Below are 21,716 nucleotides of genomic sequence, written 5' to 3'. Positions count from 1 at the left end.
AATTACAAAACACAATAACAATAACAAGCAGAGATGATAGTTCAGCGGTAGGTTAGTGTCATCAGATGTTTACTGACTGATGCACGTCTGAATCTGAATTTTAGACGTTGGCATGGAAACCTTTTATGTTAATGGAGACTTCACCATCATCTGATCCATTTTTGTATTACTCCTGTGAAAACTGCTAAATATGAGATTTCTGACACAAAACATTCTATTCACTGGTTTAGACAGAAGCAATTCTCATTACAGTTTAGTAGCTGTGTTTCTATTAAACAAAAGGATCATTACAAAGTTATCAGGAGTGTAAGTTTGTTTCCAGTTATATTCTGAACAGCTCTGTCTTCATGCAAGCATCATGCAAGTCACACTAACTAAAAGTAAAGGGAAGTAAAAGTAAAAACAATGTAAACCTGAATTGAAACATTTCAACCTGAAAAATACAATGAAAAGCTGAATAACATTATATTTCTGCTCTTCCATCTTTGCTAATGACACAGTGATCACAGATCTCTGAAGCAGCTTTTCCTTTCTGAGGAGTTCTCTCTTTATTTCAAGAGAACGTGGATTTGGCACTTCACCTGAAACACAGAGAGGAGGGGAAACCTCTTACCATCGGACCTGCTCAACAGTGTTTATGCTAATCTCGTGCGATGCAGGAATGTTACCTCATGCCAGCGAAGTGTGAAGAGGGGCAGGGCCAGATGGCAGTGGGGGCAGGTGCTGATCTGGTCTGGGTCCCCCACCGCAACCCAGGGACCACCTCTGGGTCTGTGTGACAGGGAGTTTGCCTTATAGGTGCTGCTTAGCTGACTGACCCCCCGCCTGGTGAAATCACCCTCATCCTCCTTCTCTGGCTCCTCCTCTTCATCGTCAGATCTGGTTGCTAGAACACACTGGAGCTGGTTTGGAGGATACAGACAAAGGTTTAACTTTAATAAGTGCTTATTGATTATTGGCTCTTCTAATGTGAAATCATTATTTTCATGTTTTTATGTGTTTAGTTTCAGGAATTGTTCCCACAATATGTAAAAAAAAAAAGACATATACCTCATGTTCATGTATATCCTCAGCTGGAAATGATGCTGCACATCTGCGACAAGGCACTGTGACAAGAAAATGGGCATGGACACAGTTTAAGAGAAGAGTCATGGTAACACTTTAAAAGAACATGGTAACAGTTTAAGAGAACAGTCATGGTAACAGTTTAAGAGAACAGTCATGTTAACAGTTTAAGAGAACAGTCATGTTAACAGTTTAAGAGAAGAGTCATGATAACAGTTTAAGAGAACAGTCATGATAACAGTTTAAGAGAACAGTCATGTTAACAGTTTAAGAGAACAGTTATGGTAACAGTTTAAGAGAAGAGTCATGGTAACAGTTTAAGAGAACATGGTAACAGTTTAAGAGAACAGTCATGGTAACAGTTTAAGAGAACATGGAAACAGTTTAAGAGAACACGTTAACAGTTTAAGAGAACAGTCGTGGTAACAGTTTAAGAGAACAGTCGTGGTAACAGTTTAAGAGAACAGTTGTGGTAACAGTTTAAGAGAACAGTCGTGGTAACAGTTTAAGAGAACAGTTGTGGTAACAGTTTAAGAGAACAGTCGTGGTAACAGTTTAAGAGAACAGTTGTGGTAACAGTTTAAGAGAACAGTCGTGGTAACAGTTTAAGAGAACAGTCGTGGTAACAGTTTCAGAGAACATGGTAACAGGTTAAGAGAACCTGAACGCCTACATCCTCTTACTGCTGTTTGCTGGTAGTTTGCTGGTAGCTGGTGGAGGACTGGAGCCCCCGTCAGTAGCTGAGCAGGTCAAGCCGTGCTCAGGCAGCTCCCTCAGAGTGACGTATCGGCCACAGTCCTTGCAGAGCTCGGTGCGGCTCCCACAGGCCAGATGGTGTTCGTTCAGCTGCTTCCACGGCAGCTCCAGCTGGCAGAACTGACAGCTCTGCAGACGCTCCACACACTCATCAGACTGGGAGACCGAGCAGAGTCAGACTGATTAATACATACTGGGTTTAACTTTGACTTCACATCAGCCAGCCAGCGCCAGTGCTTTTACACCTGACAGGAACTCAGATATGGGGTGAATCTGAATATTTGCTAATTCTGGGATTTGTTGGCATGAAAGTGGAAATGAAACGATGAACCATCCGAATTTCAATCCAAAAATGATGGTAATCCTTGAAAACCCTCATAAGAGACCACATTTATTGAAAGTGTCAATAAAACCTAGTGTCAATAACACCTGATCCAGATGTCCTTACTTTTAGTCCCAAGTGTGACTTACACTCCACAATCAAGTGATCCTACATTTCCCACAATGCAACAAGATCGATCTTTCGTTACACCCTCCTGACCTGGTGATCTCTGATATTTTGTTTAAATTATTGCTTAATGTTTTGTCTTTTTCACCACTAGTGACAAAATAAACAAATAATTAAGTTGCATTTGAGATGTTTCCTACGCTGTCCAATACTCTTCTCTGTGTTGTGTTCAGGTACACAGCACCAACAGCACCTCTGGACTTACTTCATGATCCATCAGGCGACAACGTTCCATCTTCTGGTTACACTTGGAGCATCTCACCTGCAAACACACAGAGCTGTAAACCTGCAGCGAACACACCATCACGTGGTGCAGGAGTGTGTGTGTGTGTGTGTGTGTGTGTGTGTGTGTGTGTGTGCGTGCGTTTGTGTGTGAGCACCTGGGTGTGCTGTTCCTCTCTGTGCTGCTTCAGCTGCTGTCTGGGAACAGCTTCCTCACAGTCCGGACAGACGCATAAGAAGCGGCTGCAGTGCGTTTCATGCAGAGTGAAGTTGACCACTTCAATGTCTCTGTGGCTTAAAGAGATAAAGAGAGAGAGAGGCTCGTCTTCTGTCCTCACTGTTTGTGGAAAGTTTGTTAAAACTGTCCTGAAACAAGGTATAGTCAGCCACTGTAGCTAACAGGACCAGCATGTCTGTTTTGACAAACACAAACACACTTCAGAGATTTTCAGATTTGTTTCTGATTTTTTAGAAAATCACGACCCCAGCAAATATACTGGAGAGGATTCCAGTAGCTCCAGAGAATAGGCTGATCCATTCACTATCACCTACTAGTACTGATAACACCTGGCCACCTGGGGAAAAGTTACTGGTTTCACTGGTGCTCTTCTTGATTTAAAAGCAGAACTGGATGTCTCTATAAATAGACCCATCTCAGATAACAAATGTCACTTCAATCAAGATGTTTCCGGCTGGTAAACCTTCCTCTTTCACTTTCTGAAAAAATACTGATTTGACCAAAGTGAAAGTGAGGTTTGCTTTGGAGAATGTGTTCGTTCAACTTTCTGTCAAATTGTGTCCACTGTGCTTAAAATCTGGCCTGCTTCGAAAAGGCAGTTTTAATCTGAACTCTGGCTGCTTGACAGTGAAAGACCAATCAGCCCTCTCCGGGCCGATGGCCTCTTATGTTCTTATGTAATGACAGGATGAAAAAAGCTGCATTAACACATGATATGAGCCATCAAATATTCACAGGCACAATGCTCGGATTGCAGTTTCGTCCAAATATCGTCTTAAATGACAGAAAGCACTGAGCAGCTCTCTTCCCGCTGAGGAGTCTGCTGGTCTGACAGCTTTAAATCATACTGACAAACTTCCTCCTCAGTGTTCTGTAAAAACGGCGTACAATATATTTTGTTGCCGATGATCAAAACGAGCTTGAACATCCAGAGTTTTCATCTACCATCAAACCCCAGAAAACCTCTCATGAAGTAAACTCTCACCATTGGCCGCATGTGCGCGTCGCGTCCTTCTTATCCATCAGCAGAAATCTTTGAAAAATAATCAACTGAGAGCAGAAATTTGATCTGAACTTTCTGACTGACACCTTTCGTCCCAATTCAGCATAACAGAAAGTGAAATTAGCTGCACCGCCGCATGTTGCTGTGCCACACATCTACCACAAGATGGCGCAAAAGATCTCCTAATATGGTTTGTTTTTAAGGCGTTTCAGGTTTCGTCCACTCTGATACTGACTATGAACAACACAGCTGCTTAAAAAATATCTAAAGACAAAAAGGCAGAAACCTATTTTTCAATATCTTCCATTAATCATCCTCAGTAAGTCTCCACCTCACTGTGTGCTAGAATCAAAAGAGATGGCGAGATTTGGGCTCTAATGGTTAAAACTTCAGCAAAAAAGGAAAACCAAAATTTTTCCCATTCCTCAGTAGAAGGGACTTCATTGGAATAGAGAAAGCGGTAGCTAAGAGAGTCAGTGGTCCTAAATAGCAGCTGGGGTTGTGAGGTTCTGAAGCAGTAAGATGTGTTGCTTGTGTTGCACTTGTTGCTTTGCCGGATGGACAATACATTTCCACACTACGCTGACCTGCACAACCTCCAGTCTGTGGATAAAATACAAGGGATAAATAAACTGCAGACAGAAGAAATGGTGGAAAACAGACAGTCAAACACAAGATCAGTTTTAAGTGGGACGTTTATTCACTTTATTTTACTGTCTATGATGCATGAGCTTCACTATCAAGCAGATAAGTGTAAACTGTTTGCGTGTGTTTACAGGAGCAGACATGAAAATACACAAGGTACAACAAGGTACAACAACAAGTATCTTTCATAAAATGCAGGGCTTTTTAAATTACACTGGAATCAGTGACGACATGAAGACCAACCACATGTCACTCTTCAAGCTGCAAAAGAAAAAGGAAAATGTTCAGATGTTTTTCAGCCATAAATTTGTGAGAAATGCTGTTGTGCTTCTGAGTGTTATTACAGATTGTTACCTGCAGCACAAGGGCAGTTGTATTCTGTCTCAGCTTGGTCACCTGAGATGATGTCAAAATTACACTCATTAAACACAGTAAAAATATGTAGTATTTGAAATGACTGTTCTGATAACTGTAGTTGTACATCTGCAATAAGGAGCTGAGTGTGTCACTCTGTGGTGTGCTCTCTGTAAATGAGGAGTGTGGTGAAGTATCTGAATTACTTGGCTGGTAGTAGTCATAGATCTTCACCACAGCCGGCTTCAGATTCTGCACTGAGAGGTCCATGATGAGGTCTAAGCTATGGTTGACGGGTATGTCCTTAATTAACTGTGGGAAGAAAAAAAGATGACACAATCATTGACAAATGTAGAGAGCATCATCTATTGTTCCTCTGTGCGAAATCCCCTCACCTCCTGCAGGTACACGAGAACATGATCTTCCTTGTGTTCAACACGATCCACCTGCGGGGCACCTTTGAGCTGTGAGGAGACCATAATCAGCTGGGTCATTCATCAGCAACAAATGAAAACTATTCCATTTCCGTTCAGCTTAAAGTTACTGTAATAACTCACCCTCTTCAAAGACATTGGGTCGGGGACAAAGCCAGAGAGCATTTTGATATCCAGGATCACCATGTTTGTATTGCTCTCCTTTCCTTTGTATCTGTAATGCAGCCAGAAAAATGTGACCACTCAGATGTCATCCTGTTCTTCATAGTTTTACTGGTTGTATGAAGAGACAGCGTTTAATATCAGGCTTTGGAAGGGCTTCATCTACAAGATATGTTTGAACTGAGTATTAATTACATGATTGTAAACATCTCCCACATGTTCACCTGCCAAAAGTTACTTAGTCCCAGCTGGTAGACACTGAGGGTTGTTTCTTCTGAATGTCAGTATTCTGTCATTGCTGTAGCCTCGGTCTATGTGTTGAATACTCACCGGGACTGTAGCTTCAGAGTGAGTTTGGGTCTCTGAGATTTGCTGTTGCAGTCAGCTTCTGGTTTAACGTTCACACTGAAGGTTGTGACATCAGTAGGAGTTGGGATGTTGTAGTGAACAGAGAGCTGGAAAAGAGGAACACGAGGAAGCTTCAAGGCAGGGCTGCCCTCTGTCACGTCTTTTTGCCCTCACAATGGAGTCGATGACTATTGCTTTATTTCTGTATTACTACTGTGCTAGTAACATTAGGGCGTAGTTACATTAGCATAGTGTTTGTGGTGATGTATGCATATCAAAGAGAAACAGGAGGAGCTGACTGCAGTGACGACTCACCTGAACTGAAGCACATGCAGTGCCCTTCACCTCCAGCATGTACTTTCCTGGCACGTCCTTCAGCACCTCCTCCTGGTAGAGCAGTTTGTTGTCCTGATTCACATCAAATGCCAGCTGGCCACTGGGAGACTGGACTGTCACTGTGCTGGAACCCTCTGGACTGAACACCAGAGTGGAGTACAGAGCCAAAGCCTGAAGAGCCACCACTGTGTCCTACACACACACACACACACACACACACACACACACACACACACACACACACACACACACACACACACACACATAGAGTAACAGATGCTTTATGTGCTTAAATGTATACAAATGTACACAAACATTTACTTTTGTTTACATAAAGTTCACTTCATTAATTTCAGGTCAATCTGAGTTTTGTTTTTCATACAGAAGTCACCTGACTGTCATGGCTGCCTGTAAGGTAAGACCATTGCAATTTAAAATAGGACAGCATTTGGGATTTGTAGTAAATGGGCTGTAACACTGACTCTGACTCCAGCTCCAGTGTTTGGGTTGTACCTGTGTGGAGGAGAAGCCTCCATAATAGTTCTGCTGCCCTGTGAGCCATCTGACGATGCGGGCAGCGTAGCCCAGGTCTTCAGCAGTAGGAGAGGCACTGAGTTTGGCCAGTAGCACATAGGAGCTGATCTCCACAGACAGGGAGGCTGATGTATGTGTGGCTGTCTGAGACCAGTGACGGAAACCTCCTATAAACAGCCATCCACAAATGGGCACAAGGTTAGCTACATTCACAGTAATGAAGCCAGAATGATCTCTTCAGGAGGATGACTCACCGTGGTTTATTGCAGCTGTGTCTAGTTGCTTCAGAAGGTGAGCACGGGTATCCATGTCTCCTGCTAGGGTGAAGACGTATGCCAGCAGAGCTGTGGTGTAGGTGTTGCTGAGGTCACTGATGGACTCCTTGAGGCAAGAGAGGCTCTTCTTCATCACTGGATCCTACAACAGACAGACAAGATAGATTATAAAACATTACTTCAACTGACTTAATTGATCCAAACGCATCAAGTTCATTCTAGATGCTAATAATTTTGTCTTTGACTGCTGTGTGAACAATTTCCTTTGCTTTGGATGTTAAACACGGCTCTTGCTACCATCCCAAAATACAATTTAAACTGTCCTGAAGTTAGTGCAGGGGGTCCCGGAGTTAAATGGTTGTTTTTCTACAATGAAATTATTTCAATGATTACAATTAAAACTCAAAATTAAAATTAAAATCCCTCTGGTGTTTCAGTGGACAGAAATCCTTCATTTCTTAACATGGCTTTAATTCCGAAACATTTTCACAGACAAAACTTCCTTAGGTTCCTTTACAGCACTTGAAATGTAGCTACTGCCATCTTGTGGCATTTGTATGTCACTAAAAAACACAGTTTGGCTGAGACATGAACACATACACATATCATATCAACACTTGCACTGAGTAATCAAGAACAACAAGGTGTTGCTGTACCATAATACTGTTGAATTTATTCGAATTAAAGCAATAGAAATAAACGTTGTGCTGAGCTGGCATGTACATAACATGACAGCCACTGGGAGCTTAGTCAGTCTTGTTTTTTCTATTAGACACCTGGCTTTTATTTGTATCTGTCAACACAAACGTATGAAAAAAGTACTTTTTTCTTACTGTCTGTGTAAAAGTTAGCAGTTTACCGTTGAAGCGGCGTGAACTGTCTGTGCTGGTACTCACCCTTACGGACATATTCATCTCCAAGAAGGCAGCAGTGATGTAAGCACTGAGAGTCACCTCATCAGACACGCCACCCTACAGAGGGAAAGCATCACACAGACATTATCATCACTGTACCTCCAACACAAAGGGGCCTGCTGGGACCTCATCATGTGGTTGAGGAAAGAGAGGCCCACCCCCACCACATCTCGACTTCCCACTACAACATCAAGCAGCTGTAGGAGGTGTATCATTCCTAATCAAATGTTTGTACTCTAAGTAGCCTAGGCACTCGTCCCTGAACGCCGGGATGAATAAAAGATCGTGTTGTATTCACTGACACTTACAAGCTTTCTTAAAGAAGAATAACCTCTACCCCTCACTCGCAATAAGCTTTACTGTATTACTGTGAAATTAACAGACTGCCAAGTCTTGTTGCTGTTTCAAACACCTCAATCATTGTGCCTGCTGCCTGCAATTTTCTTTCTTAGGATCTTCTCTGCTTCACTTTGAGGGGCGGTATCCTGTTTCCCAAATGATTATCACTCAGAAATTGCAAATAAATTTGAGTTCCTCAGGGCTCTTGCATGCTCATGCATGCGCTGCAGTTATGAAGCATGTGACAAAAAAGTGAAACCACCAGAAGTAACGTGGGAGGGAATCATCTCATGTTACAAATCGCTGCTTGCATGGTGCAAATTTTGTGAATGGGATCCCAGGTTGGTAGTCACTACTGAACCGTGAATGAAATATATGCTGATGGTGCAGTGAAAATGAACATGTCTAACCTTCTTCAGTTTTATTATCCTCAGTCATTTTCACACAGACTCTAAAGAGCCTTTCATCTAACCTTCATTCTGTTGTTGAAGAGATTTCCCATCTGTCCAAAACAGCCATTTTCTCGTTGTCTATGCTCCAGCCAAGACTTAGACTCTTGAATCTTGTTTGGGTCAATGAAGATGAAAGACTGTGCTTTGGCAAAAGTTCTCAGCACAAAAGCAGTCAGCCTGGAGATATCACAACAAAGTTAGACATTAAATGACAAGATTAGACAAGGAAGCGCCTGATCAGTGTAATGTCTCACGACAGTCACTACAATACACCAAAAATAGCACTTTATGTTTAAGGTTGCTATCTATGCTAATTCATGCATTAATTAGAAATACTTAGCTACATGCTTACATCCATATAGAACATTGGTGATATTACTGTGAAGAACTTAGGAGTTATATAGGATTTAAAGAGGGGTGAAATCACATTTTCCACAACATGCTAATTTTTGCAGCCGTGCACCCCAAAATACAGGACTGCATTGGGATTGGGATCCTGCAGAACCCAACGCAAGTCTCACGGGACCAGGTGGGTTAAACTTTGCTGCAGGCAGACTGGGAATACACACATTGTTGGAGCAAGTGGTTATGGTCAGAAATCCAGGAGGTGTAGGCAGGAGTGGGATTAAGAAAACAGACAACATCATCTACTCTGAGGTAAACTGTTTGTCATGGTATGACATGGTGAATGTTCAGACCATGTACAAATACTCAGTCTCTGTCGATGATCAATCAGTGATGTTCTCACCAAGTGTTGCCCATCCCTGATCCAAATGTGCTGAAAGCACCGTTGTCATGTTTGTAGTTCAGCTGTCTCTGGTAGCCTGTATGACAAAAGAAACATGGTTGTTAGCTAACTGACCTTACACACATTGTCAGACAGGATTTTTGGAGGTAATGTTTTTACTATTTGGGGATTTCTTTGCCTTCATTGGACAGCTGACAGTAAAGAAATGACGGGAAATGAGGGGAGAAGGGGGAATTACATGAAACAAAGGTCACGTTGGTGGATTCGAGGTTATGGTGGGGATGCTGTGAAGTGACTACACACAACAGATCTTCTGTTTATATTTTGTACAACCAGTACCAGATTGTTACAGATGTAACATTTGGCATATCTGAAGGTCTTAAATGTTTCTGTTTAGCTGTAGCATAAAACCAACAGAGGCTCACCACTGGTCAGGAAGTTAGTAGCCTTTTCCTTGATGGCTGGGGTCAGCTGCTGTGTGTTTTTCAGGTATTGGAGGATGTAAATGTTGGGGGCCAGAAGTGCCATGTTCTGCTCTCCACATCCATATGGCATCCTCAGCAGCCCATCCAGGTTCTTCAGGGCTCGGCCTAGGATGTCGCCTGCACAAAAAAATAACATGGACTTAAACAATTTTGAAGTGGATTTTGAAGCTTGCACTGCACATACACTGAGAACAGACTACTTAAGTGAAGTAGGGTAATGTTCATAGATTCTGGATTTTACATTAAGGGCAACAGGTAATTGTAAGTTGTTATTCAGTATTTTTAGTATTTTACATATCTTAAGATATGTCTGGATCTTTTAATATACTTTCTGTTACATGAAGGTGCAACGGTTTGTATAATGGTATAATATGCAAAACGTAATACCTCCAAAAGGACACAGAAGTTAATTTTAATGACTGATGCCCTTAATATCGAGGCTTCAAAGGAGGTACACGCATTATGCAACAATCAATTCAAATGAACTTATCAGTTTACCCAAGACTGAGAGTGAAGCACGGGCAGATCCATCAATCATGTTCTCAGGGAGTTGTATGCTTGTTTCTTCCATCAAAGCTTCCCCTGTGTACAGAGACAATAAAGACCTTATGGAGTGAAACCTCAAGTAGAGCTCAGTGCAGTCCTTAAACAAAGATGTCTTTACATTTAACTGATGGATAGTGAGTCATGAATTGAAACAGGCCTGGCTGGAAATAAGACAGATCAATGTCACAACAAAGGGGGCTCTTGGGGTATGATCAATTCATCCATTAGGTTTATAAAATGTATTCAAGTAATGACATAATCTGAGACACCTGCACAATAGCTGTAACTGTGACAAAACTAATTGCTATCTGCAAGTAGTGAAAATCTCTATTACATTTTTTTTTTTTTTACATGTAATCTAGTCAATTCCTCCTTACTTATTACATTTGGCTCTCCTTTTTTTGAAATGTTTGAAGGGCCATCTCCGATGTTACCATACTGACCTTTCGGGCAGAGCAGCCAGTTGTGGGTCTCTGTCATTTCAGTTCCCTCAGCCTGAGAAAGAAGGAAATAATTTGACTTCCAGAGTTTCCACTTTGTATTAACTGTGATGCAATACTGGTTTATGGAAAAACTTATTCTTTGTGATATTATTTTTAAGGAACCAACCTTCACTATGAGAGATCGTGTGACCACGTCAATGCGACCTCTGTCTGGCACGCTCACAATCTCATTGTCACATGATGCGTGGGATGCCAGAGCCTCAGCAGACACCGTCACATTCACAACCCCTAAAAAAGGAGCAGCAAACACGAAAACGAAAACACGAAAACTTGATTAACATCTTTCTCATATCCTGTAAATTCATGTGTTTAAACATTTGGAGATAAATATGGGTTGTGCTGGGCAAACAGAGACAACTAATCCTGCACCTTGGCACCATTCAACATTTCACACCAGTGTGGATGAAAGCTTGACTCTCACCTAAGACTGAAGGGGCCATGGTCCAGATGAGGGTCTTGCGCTCACTGCCACACAGACAAGATGTGTACTGGTCCCCAGAGAGTGGGGTGAGGGTATAATCTAAGGAGGCTGTTGGAGCCACAGTGACCTGTTCAATAGAGACAACAATACATGTTTTAGAACTGGGAATTCATGGCAGAGGCAAACAATTGTTCAAACTGCAGCTCAATCCAGCATCATGCATGTATTTTTATTTCCAATACAAGCTGACATCTTAAGGGTAAAATTGAGCAGCCTGCCAAAGTTTGTTTGGTCCAGTAAATTACAGGTTGCTTTAAAAAAGCATTGTTGAAACATATTGATTCCACCCTGACAAATGAGTGGGTAAACACATTACTGATTGCAATCTTTCAGTTTTGATTCATCTGGATCCAATATATATAAAAGGGGATCATCAGCATAAAATGACAATTAATGAGTGAATCTGATCAAAATGTTGAATCCAAAACACAGGCAACCACTGAAATATTGGTTAATCACAAATTATAAAATCACAATCTGTATACGTATTGGATGATGTACAAAAATTAATTTTGACCGCAGAATATTATATTAAAAACATTGGTCATCCCATACCATAATGCAGCTGGACATGTAGTTGAAGATGGTAGCCTTCAGTTCAAAGTGCTCCCCCCGGATGATGGAGTAGGGAAGGCTGAGCTCGAGGAAGAAAGGTTGGAAAACACTGATCTCTTTACGAGGAGCCAAGCCAAAACCCAGAGGGGACAAACAGAAAGCTTCTGTCTCCCAGGTGGTGATGGTGTCTGGGACAGTGAGGGACACGTCCTTCTTTCCAGACCCTCTGAATCAGTAGATACACACAGACACATTCAGTGAGCTGGAAAAACACACTTGACTACTGAGATTAGTCAAAGAAAAACAATACGAGAAGATGATTAATGTATAGGACTGCACTGCAGTATAGGTACTGTGACTTCAAGTATGTTATGACAACCAGGTTAAATAAAAATAAGAGGCCTCAAAAAGCAGTGACAGAAAATCATTTTGAGGCCATTCATATGTGCAGGGAGGGACAAGAGGGGGACAGCAGGAAGTCAAAGTGAAGGACCAAAACTGGACTCAAATGCACTTAAACAAATGTTTTTCCCCATTCAATGACCAAATTCTTAGTGACAAAAGCTCACCCGACTTCTACCAAGTCCCATATCCAGGTCTCCGGGAAGAAAGTTCGGACTGTCTCTATTAGTACAGGTGCAGCATCATAGCCTCCGCCAACGGGACCTGCCATTGCCACTACTCGTGTATTCTCTTTGGCTAATTGAAGACCACTGTCATAACTGTAGCGAAGTCCTGAAAAGAAACCAGAAAAGATTTCAGAAGTCTAAGGCAGCAATGCCACAGTGAGCTGTTTGAATGCTGTTTAAATATACTTTTTAAATATTTAGCATGTGTCACTTAATAGAGTGGAAAATAAAGTTACCATAGCCTCGCTCGCCTTGGTGGTATTCCCTTCCTTTGAACTTGAGACATGACGGCACTCTGATAAACAGGTTTGTTGCCATCTTCAGCCCTGAATTCTAGATAATCAAATAACATACATGCATCACTGATAATTAAATGTATATACACAAAATATTTGAGTACAGTCTTTGTATTGCATATTATTTTTTGTGCAGTACCTGGAAAACTGTATGAGCATCCTCTCTGTCACCATGATTGGGGTATGGCAGAACGTATCTTCTAGGTCTCACATGCAAGCACTCTACAGGATCTTGAATCTCATATGGAATATAGGATGCTTTTTTGACAGGCAACAAATCAAATATCTGTAAAGCAAGGTATAGTTCAAAGATATTACAAATGCTTGTTGTTCTATGAAGATCTGACAGTAGGGAACTCTTGGGATTTAAGGCCTACTTTTCTCAAACTCAAACTCTTCTCTTTTACTCAAACAGTCCCTTTACCTATATTATATTACGTTAATCTTATATCTGTGATCATAATGTTTTTGTAAAGCAAACCAGTATGACTTACAACTGGGTAAAAATTAAAAAAATCAACACTGAGCTCTACTGAACAGCTATATCACACAGCTGAAAACAATGTACAACTGGCAAAGGGAGAAAAGGAAGAAAGATTAACCCTGACACAAGCAAATAGCAGAAAAAAAACTGTGTGAGACTGATGATTTTAACAGTGGAAACGATAATGCAGAGGCCACATAAATTATGTATGCATCTATTTGTGGTTGATTCTAGCATTTACTTTGTCTGCATCCAGAGTCTTCCCTGGCTCCTTGATGAGGACACTTTGGTCAACAGCGCTCACACCACACAGAGAGTCTGGCTGGGCCGTCACCTGCAGGGTGACTTCCTCTCCTGGGACTGCTGAGGGAGGAGAAAACTCCAGCGACACCTACAGAAAACACACATTGCACTCTCTGCACTTTAGTGGTAAAAGATGAGAACCAATGAGCTTGACACAAATATGTATTTGACTGCAAAATATCTCCCTAATTGATTTTTAATGAGAACTCTATTCATTGAGCCTGAGATGCCGAGCAGTGGAGTGGCCTTGACCACATCATTGAGAACAGGCTACATACAGGCCTTCTGCAACTAACACACACTTTGATTCTACATTTGCATCTGACAGGCACAGTCTCCACAAGTCTTCCTCTCACACTGACCTTGTGTTCGAAGCATTTCTCAGTGGAGAAGTCAGCACTGTGGGCGATCACACTCTCACTCGGGAGGACAGCGTAAGCCACAACCTGGACTTCTGGTGCCATTGCTGGAGACACTTTCAAGTGGAAGGACACCTCGCCCTCAGTCACTGAAACAACAAACCAGCTGTTATCAAAAACAATCATTCAAATGTGTCTACAGATCAGTAGAAATTCTGTTCAAAAATCACTCAATTATGCTAGCTTAAAGGGTTATCTTAAGATGTCACTGTTTGCCCACCTGATTTATCTTGCACTTCAATCTGTTTAAGTCCTTGCATGATGATGGCTCCTTTGGATAAGACCTGGGGAAATTGAGAGAAAGTGACACAAAGCTTGACTGATCTAAAAGTCAAACCCAATTCTCTTGAACAACAGATTACAACACTGCAACTCTGCTTTTCTGATGTGTAGTTACTTGGTATTTCATTAAGTATTTTGTGGAATACATTTAGATGGCTCATGTGAAAAAGTTTGCTTGGTTAAAATACAATTGCCTTAAGAACAGATCTGGACCCTGTCTCACAAAGCAAGTAAAAAGCCACTGTGTACTTTGCATTTATATGACATCTTTAAAAACATTTTGTATTCACAAAGCAGCCTCATGATATTCAATTGTACATTTTATTACTGACACTGTTTAAACTGCTGAAGTGCTTTGAGTGCACTGCTTGCACTGTAAACAACTAACCAGGGTTAACCAGCATGTTAGATGTCAACTGATCCAAGAACAGTTCACTTTGAAACGATGAATGTTCTAACTTTTTTAAGACTAGTAAACAGTGGTTCCTTAAATAATGACACCTAATTCTTTCTCATTTTAAAAACATCTTCCCTATGTCTCTGCAAGAGAACTGGTGACATGCAGAGAAATAGTTCACCCACCACTCACCAGATACATCACACCCACAGAGCCCTGGGCCTCTCCAACTACTGTGTATTGGATGGAGATGCTTTCTTCTCTGTCACAGACAAGTTTATCCTTCTTCTTCACCTCTAGGAAGCTGATGGTTTTGGTATCCGGAGAAGAAAGTTGTGCCAAAGACAACGTGTGATCTCCAGCCTCATAGTATGCAGATCTATAACCAGAGTACTGGCGTGTCGGTGTGTCACTGATCTAGATTACAGAAAAGAAACATTAAGTGAAGTGGTTGCGATAGAAGGAAACTTTGGAAAAAGAAGTAACAAGGTAAATGTTTAGATATAGAAATAGCCAGCAGTTTCAATATGGCTACTTGCTACTATGGGTTTACCTTGGCAGCCTATTGAGAAACCATTTAAGGGTTTGGCTTTGGGGCTGCCTTCATTAAAGTGTTATGATGTGGCTGATGAATGCTGGCTAACAGAATGTATTTTTAGTGCTACGTCTTACTTACATGGAGGTGGATGCTCCCTTTAGAATTAGCTGTGCTCAATGAGAAAGCGGCGACACCGTCGCTGTCTGTTGTGAGATTCTTTAGCCGACGTGATGACCAGCTTTCTCCCTCAAACAGGTACAGTGGCATGTCCGGAATGGGGGTGTTATTGTAATAAACTGCTTTAACCTGTTGGAAGCACAAAGTCACATCACTGAGAACGCACATAGCTTCATTTGCACTGAGCAGGGAATCACAGGGAGGAGCTGCAGAACACATGCACTTACTTTTCCCTCCACATCTGCTCCTTGGTTGTAAATCTTGGGTGTGTCAATAAAGGACAGCTTTCCAACAACATAAGAAATCGTTATTCTCTTCATGGCTGGATGTGAAATACCTGTACAAGAAGCCTCCATGTTACAACTGTGTGTATGCCATATTGTTTAAATTCACATCACTAGAATTGCACATATAATTAAATATAATAAGACTTGCCTGTCCCCTCCTCTTCCACTTCAGCCCCCAGGTCCAGCATATCTTTCAAGACCTTTTTGTCCATTTTTGTGAAAGTGGACATTGCAAAGGTAAAAGTGGCACAGCCTTTCTTGTCCGTCTGTAAAAGGACAATCAAATAAGATAACATGAAATGAAATGAAAAAGTCAATGGATGCATGTGTCAAACTTTCAAACATGTATTACTTCTTAAGACATTCACTTTAAAAATGTCATTCAACTTTACGCTGCTCACCTTCGAATTTCTTACATTTGTTCAGCTTTTTCATACCTTAACATGACATTTCCCCCAACAACGTCATCAAACAGGTAACTCAAAAAATCCAGAAGTTGCTTCCAGTTCCAGTATTTCATTATTATTTATGGAATTCCGTATATGCACATACTGTATAAGCACATGTCAGGTTCACCTTTATATTCACATTGTTTCAGCACAGAGATGAGACTGTCACTGTGGCAACAGTACCTGCTTTGTCTCCTTGTGGCATGGAGCAGTTATCTCAGGGACTCCCTCTGGTTCATCACGGCTGATAAAAGACACACTATGGATATTGCGTTGAAGCGGTCGGCACAACTCAACTTTAACACTGCCCGGCACAGGCTGTCCGTATGTGTACCTTATTAGATGGACATAGACAATTGTGTTATTGAAAAGGAGCAATTCACTCACCAAACTGGATCTATTTGAGATGATTTAAGAGCATAACGAGTGAAAGGCCTTACTTACTTTGCACATACTTCAGCTTTGATTTCTTCCTGCCCAATACTTACTTCATCAGCAGAATTTATTTTTACATCAAATTTAGGCAAAACTGTGGATAAAATATGATTGTTAGCATTCTTGCTCCAGTATTAATGGATTGAAATGGAAAGTAATAACAATCACAATCTGTAACTTACCATATTTTTCAACTTTGAACCTGTGATTTATTTTCCTTCCTTGAACTGTCACAATAACTCTGTAGGTACCTTCATGGGCCTCAGAGTTCAAGAAGTATGAAAGCTGCAATATTTTCCCATTGGATGTTTTGTTTAGCCACTGTCCAATCCTGTTGCTTTGAGCATCCTTTAAATAAAATAAATGGGAAGAACATATTATTTGAAACGACTCACAAACAGACCCTGACTAACAAATGCTAACATCAGATTCTAGTTATATTTCAGTGTATCTTGCCCATTGCAGATATATGAACATAAATTACTACTAAAAAGTATATAGTATGTCATTTTTAAATTAACTTAAATGTTTGACAAAAAAAATCTTAAATTAAGGTCACTAGCATTTATATCACAGTTCGTATATCACACTCTTTGAGTGCAAAATAAAAATAAAAATAAAAATAACTCATCTACTAATGAAGACTGTTAACAGATTTTTTTTTCTGATGAACTACATTATTACATTTTATATTAATTTTATACTGGACAAATTAGAAAGCAAAATGCAGCAGAAACATGATTTTTGAGTTAAATCTTTTCATTTCCAAGGTCAAGTATGATTTTTCACGTTAACATTTAATGCAGTCTCAACTCTTTAAGAGCCAAATTTGAGGAGTCCTTGTCGAATTGTGAATTTTTGGTAGTTTGTAACAAAAAAGTGCTCATTTTTGAACTGTGAGATACTGACAGGCTGCAGGGGCAGGGAACATGAAGGCCCGTTTGCCCGTTTCAGTGCAAACCGTAGGGATGGACACTGAGGATATCATGAAGTTATCAGTAGGTTACACAAAAATATTGATCTCAAGTAAAGCTTAGGCTAACATGCTGAATTTACATGAGAAAAAAATGGTGTGTGGATATTGTCTTACCTCAAGTTCAATGATATCATACTGCAAAAAAGAAAGAGACAGAATTGTTAAAGGACAAGTTGGTTTGTACTGTTGTTGTCACACAGTGTCCTAATGAGTCTGGGTTAGACATCTGTCTTGAAGAAATCAATGACACCACTGGGATAAGCAGTCCAGACTCTAATGTTTTACAATCAAGGGTAAGTTTAATATGCAAAGTGTCATTCTGAATAATAGTTTTTTTTTATATACATACACGGTTCAATTTCTTTTTAAATAAATAAACATCAACTTATTTTTAGTGTGGTGGTTATCACTTCAGTGTTAATTTTCTGCAGCAGAATGCTGCAAAATGAGAAACAAGGGTTTTGGTTCAATAGATTTATTACATCATTAGCAAACATGTTTAAATGTAGTATAGGCAAGTTTACCTAAAGGGGCCCTGATTGTACTACTGACCCAGAGCTTCAACAGGAGGTGGCTGATTACAGACATAACTCCAACCCCATATAAAGCAATCCATTTCACAAGTGTCACTACAAGCTGGTGAGTATAATCTGTCCACAATGTACAAGGTTCATTTATTTAGCATTCTACAGCACAGTTATATAACAAAATGTGAAAGATGTAGTTTTTTTATGCTAGTCCCAAAATAAATTCACAAATAACAAGTCATAAAAAGAAATTATTATTGAGGGTGAAGTATGGAGGACTGGGGCACAAATCAAAACCTGCACCATTATCAAGCACTGCCACTAATACTGTGCTTTATAAATGAATTAGTAATGACCTGATCAAGTTTTTGGCCCTAATCTCAATCTGAATCCTTATCAATGATATCAATGACAACATGATTCTTACATGGAACTAAATATTGATCAATATGTATATGACACACTGAAATAACAGATGTAGAATACAGTATAATGTGACATGAAGAGATCAGCCAGAGAGAAGACCCTTCACGTTGTTGGAGTTGTTGCATGACAGAAACACCCTGTTTGTACAGTGGTGTGTCATAGTGGACCTTTGGCTGAACAGGCACCAGCTGTAGAGAGCACATACAGTAACCCGAAAACAGCCAAGTTTTATTCTGGGCATCCATTACATTACAGATTACTCATGAAATTAACAACAGCGCTCATGTGTTAGATCTATTAACATCAGCCAATATACCCATCTTTAGGATCTGCTCAGGACACCTCTAATAAAGGTCTAAAAGAAAGGGCAGGCTGTCCAAACACTCACCAGCTCACTGGCAGCTCTCAATTTAGTGTCAAGTGTGATGACTCTGAAATGTACTGGGAGGAATGCAAAGAGATTACATCATCTACAGCAGTGTTAAACAGTCCATTTAGAAATGACATCATTGCTATCACATTTCTGAACAAGATAAAGTTAGAATAATAGATAATAAACTATTGGCTTTTCCATTACTCCCTGTTTGGTCTGCCATGCATTCTTTAGCGTTAGAGCAGTACTCTAAATCAAAGACGATGTGACCCACTTGTTTCAGCTATGCTATGTGCCATTCATTTTTTGTCTTCCTCTGGTTACTTAAGTTTATTGTCAAAGGACATCTGAAACCAAATCCAGCATGCAGTGATGGTAATCTGGTAGCACGAATCGCAACAGTAATCAGTGGAAAATGTTCTGTATCCCCCAGATGAAAGCCTCAACAAAGCTCAGATGGCACATAGCAGGACTTTCATACATCGACATTACTTTTTTTACGTGCTAACATTTTCTTTCTGTGCTTCTGTACTTTTAATTCACGCTGCTTGTTGACATTCTGAAACACACACAGAAGCATTATCAGTGCCAGCTTGCTGGAATTCCTTGCATTATGTTAGTGACGTTGCTTTATTTTAAATCCTGAAAATGTCCATATATAAGATATCATAACCTGCTGGGCACATCCTCAATATTTTGTAAAGAGGAAACCCATCTATGTGTGGTACCGTGTTGTGTACAACATCAAAGATAATAAGATCAAGCTTACCTGTTTGTCCGGGGAGGTAGATTGGTTTGTCTGTTTGGATAAATGTCATGGCTGGATAGGCTTTGGTCATGACTTTCCTGACTTCTTTTGAGTAAAATGTGTTGCCTTGTACCTCCACCTCCAACTTCTGCACCACTTCATTCTGCACTAAAGGAGCCTGTGACAGAAAAATATTTCATAGACACCAAGAGTGCCTTTAACACATAAAAGCACAAATGTATGCTGTGGTACAGATACATCATTGTCACTCGTTATCATTTGTGTGTCTCTTACATTATGTGTTACGAAATCCCATTAAGTTTCTCCAATTTAAGGAAAAATTGGAATTAACACAATTTCAAAGAAAGTTGTGGAAATGAGCAAAAATGAAAGCCCATCTCTAGAGCTGACCTTAAATTGAATGCATGTATGAAACTCTTCACTGGACGTCTTCTGCAAGAGGGTTGTATTCTTCTCTGGGGACATGAAAGTGATAGTCATGACCACAGTCTCGTTGGGCTGCAGGAGACTCACGCAGCATTTGGAATCAGCTCCAGCTTCCAGAACTGCAGGAATGGCTACCATGTACTGCCTACAGCCACAGAAACAGAAACATAGAGTAGATACCTCACTGGATCTGCCACAGAAGAAACTCCAGCCCTGATTATGCAGCAACAAGCAATATCTGACTTTATGTAAATTCATTGACAACCCCAAACACATATGCAATTATTAGTCTGTTAGACAGTACAAGTAAACTTACGGTCCTGCCACTGCTGGAGCCACACACATAAAGCTCAAGAAGACACACAGTGTCCATGTCCATATCTGAATCCCAGGAGGACCCATGATCGACTGAAACAAGGCTCAGACTCAGCATCTGTTAAATAGACCCTGATACAGAAATCCACCCCCGCCTCACACACACAATATGCACCCCCTCTATTTGTTTTCAAGGTAAGCCAATCATTTATAGATTTCAAGTTATGTAATGTGTTTAAAGCTGACTTAAAAGAGGCTTTTTTGACAGTTTGATCAGACAAAATTCAAAAAGTTTCACCCCCCCCCCATAAATACCAACAAAACAACTAAATCAAAAAGATTTCAAGTCGGTTCTTAAATAAATGATTACAGTACCATTGCATTCACCAATACATTTGCTACTGCAGGTGGTCTGACACACAGTGAGAGGAGCTGCAACATTTCTGTCTGAAAAAAATGGAAGATTATTCTATTACTTACCGCTTTATTACTTTAAATGAGTGTATTTATTCTCAAACCATTTAGTTATACTGTGAAGGTACAGTATTCACATGGTTGTACTTTGTATGGGCTGCACGGTGGCGCATCAGATAGTGAGCATGCCTCACAGCAAGAAGGTTGCCAATTCGATCCCCGGGCAGGGCCTTTCTGTGTGAAGTTTGCATGTTCTTCCTGTGCATGCGTGGGTTCTCTCCGGGTACTCCGGCTTCCTCCCACAGACCAAAAACATGCTCATTAGGTTAAATGGTGACTCTAAACTGCCCCTAGGTGTGAGTGTGAGTCTGAATGGTTGTTCGTCTGTATATGTTGCCCTGTGATCGACTGGTGACCGGTCCAGGGTGTACCCCGCCTCTCACCCGTCGACAGCTGGGATAGGCTCCAGCCCCCCTGCAACCCTGAAAGGCATAGGTGGTATAGAAAATGGATGGATGTACTTTATATTTCATACTGGGATATTAAAGCATTTTGTGCTACACATTCCTTCCATGATGACAAAGGTAGGACATTAGGGTCAACCCTTTGAGTAAATCAGTTGTACACATCAGGTTTACAGTCAGGCTCTGCAACACTGCACTTTACCCAGCGTGGGATGTTTGATTTTAACAGGCAAATAACTCTTAACCTGATTGCTCAGGCCAAAGTAGACTTTTTTTCAGTGAGTAAACCTTGTGAAGTGATAAAGCCTTCAAATATTGAGTTGCAACACAGTAAAAAATGTGCTTACTGTGCAAAACGGTGCAATGACAAAGCTGTACAGATGTAATCTCAGACTATTTGAATTTTAATGACTATAAAATAGAAGCA

The 21,716-nt window shown here is 40.7% G+C and overlaps 2 protein-coding genes across 2 annotated transcripts; both read right to left on the bottom strand.

The window, feature by feature from the left end:
* Positions 1–477: 477 nt before the first annotated feature.
* On the bottom strand, positions 478–3,876 carry LOC139336718 (XIAP-associated factor 1-like). The gene is made up of 7 exons (XM_070970911.1): positions 3,775–3,876; positions 2,710–2,845; positions 2,535–2,591; positions 1,744–1,977; positions 1,051–1,113; positions 669–902; positions 478–581 (listed from the first exon to the last, which is right to left on the bottom strand). Exons 1-7 carry the CDS (start codon positions 3,810–3,812, stop codon positions 549–551), a joined length of 795 nt encoding a protein of 264 aa, XP_070827012.1. The 5' UTR covers positions 3,813–3,876; the 3' UTR covers positions 478–548.
* Positions 3,877–4,693: 817 nt separating this feature from the next.
* Positions 4,694–20,498, bottom strand: LOC139336519 (alpha-2-macroglobulin-like). Its single transcript, XM_070970653.1, has 36 exons — positions 20,413–20,498; positions 20,061–20,241; positions 19,671–19,827; positions 18,917–18,969; positions 17,690–17,710; positions 16,782–16,947; positions 16,609–16,693; positions 16,348–16,498; positions 15,864–15,981; positions 15,656–15,765; positions 15,390–15,557; positions 14,906–15,130; positions 14,255–14,318; positions 13,978–14,123; positions 13,554–13,703; positions 12,968–13,114; positions 12,769–12,865; positions 12,473–12,638; positions 11,904–12,129; positions 11,289–11,415; positions 10,974–11,095; positions 10,808–10,859; positions 10,317–10,400; positions 9,759–9,935; positions 9,334–9,409; positions 8,606–8,762; positions 7,777–7,851; positions 6,860–7,022; positions 6,585–6,772; positions 6,051–6,263; positions 5,718–5,842; positions 5,349–5,439; positions 5,187–5,255; positions 4,998–5,103; positions 4,792–4,833; positions 4,694–4,698 (listed from the first exon to the last, which is right to left on the bottom strand). Exons 1-36 carry the CDS (start codon positions 20,496–20,498, stop codon positions 4,694–4,696), a joined length of 4,389 nt encoding a protein of 1,462 aa, XP_070826754.1.
* Positions 20,499–21,716: the final 1,218 nt, after the last annotated feature.

The sequence above is a fragment of the Chaetodon trifascialis genome, chromosome 9 (assembly GCF_039877785.1).
Source record: "Chaetodon trifascialis isolate fChaTrf1 chromosome 9, fChaTrf1.hap1, whole genome shotgun sequence".
NCBI classification, from domain to species: Eukaryota; Metazoa; Chordata; class Actinopteri; order Chaetodontiformes; family Chaetodontidae; genus Chaetodon; species Chaetodon trifascialis.
Note: the sequence above shows the minus strand (reverse complement) of the source record. Positions and strands in the feature narration are given on the sequence as shown.

What these genes read in the sequence shown, in the direction of transcription:
- LOC139336718 (XM_070970911.1), bottom strand. Translation starts at nt 3,812, where the DNA reads ATGGATAAGAAGGACGCGACGCGCACATGCGGCCAATG. An exon ending in GAGAGGAACAGCACACCCAG is followed by an intron (nt 2,592 to 2,709) that starts GTGCTCACACAC and finishes GTGTGTTTGCAG; the next exon opens with GTGAGATGCTCCAAGTGTAA. An exon ending in TCACACTTCGCTGGCATGAG is followed by an intron (nt 582 to 668) that starts GTAACATTCCTG and finishes TCTGTGTTTCAG; the next exon opens with GTGAAGTGCCAAATCCACGT.
- LOC139336519 (XM_070970653.1), bottom strand. Translation starts at nt 20,498, where the DNA reads ATGGGTCCTCCTGGGATTCAGATATGGACATGGACACTGTGTGTCTTC. An exon ending in AAGGGAGCATCCACCTCCAT is followed by an intron (nt 15,131 to 15,389) that starts GTAAGTAAGACG and finishes TCTGTAATCTAG; the next exon opens with ATCAGTGACACACCGACACG. An exon ending in ACCCAATGTCTTTGAAGAGG is followed by an intron (nt 5,256 to 5,348) that starts GTGAGTTATTAC and finishes GTCTCCTCACAG; the next exon opens with CTCAAAGGTGCCCCGCAGGT.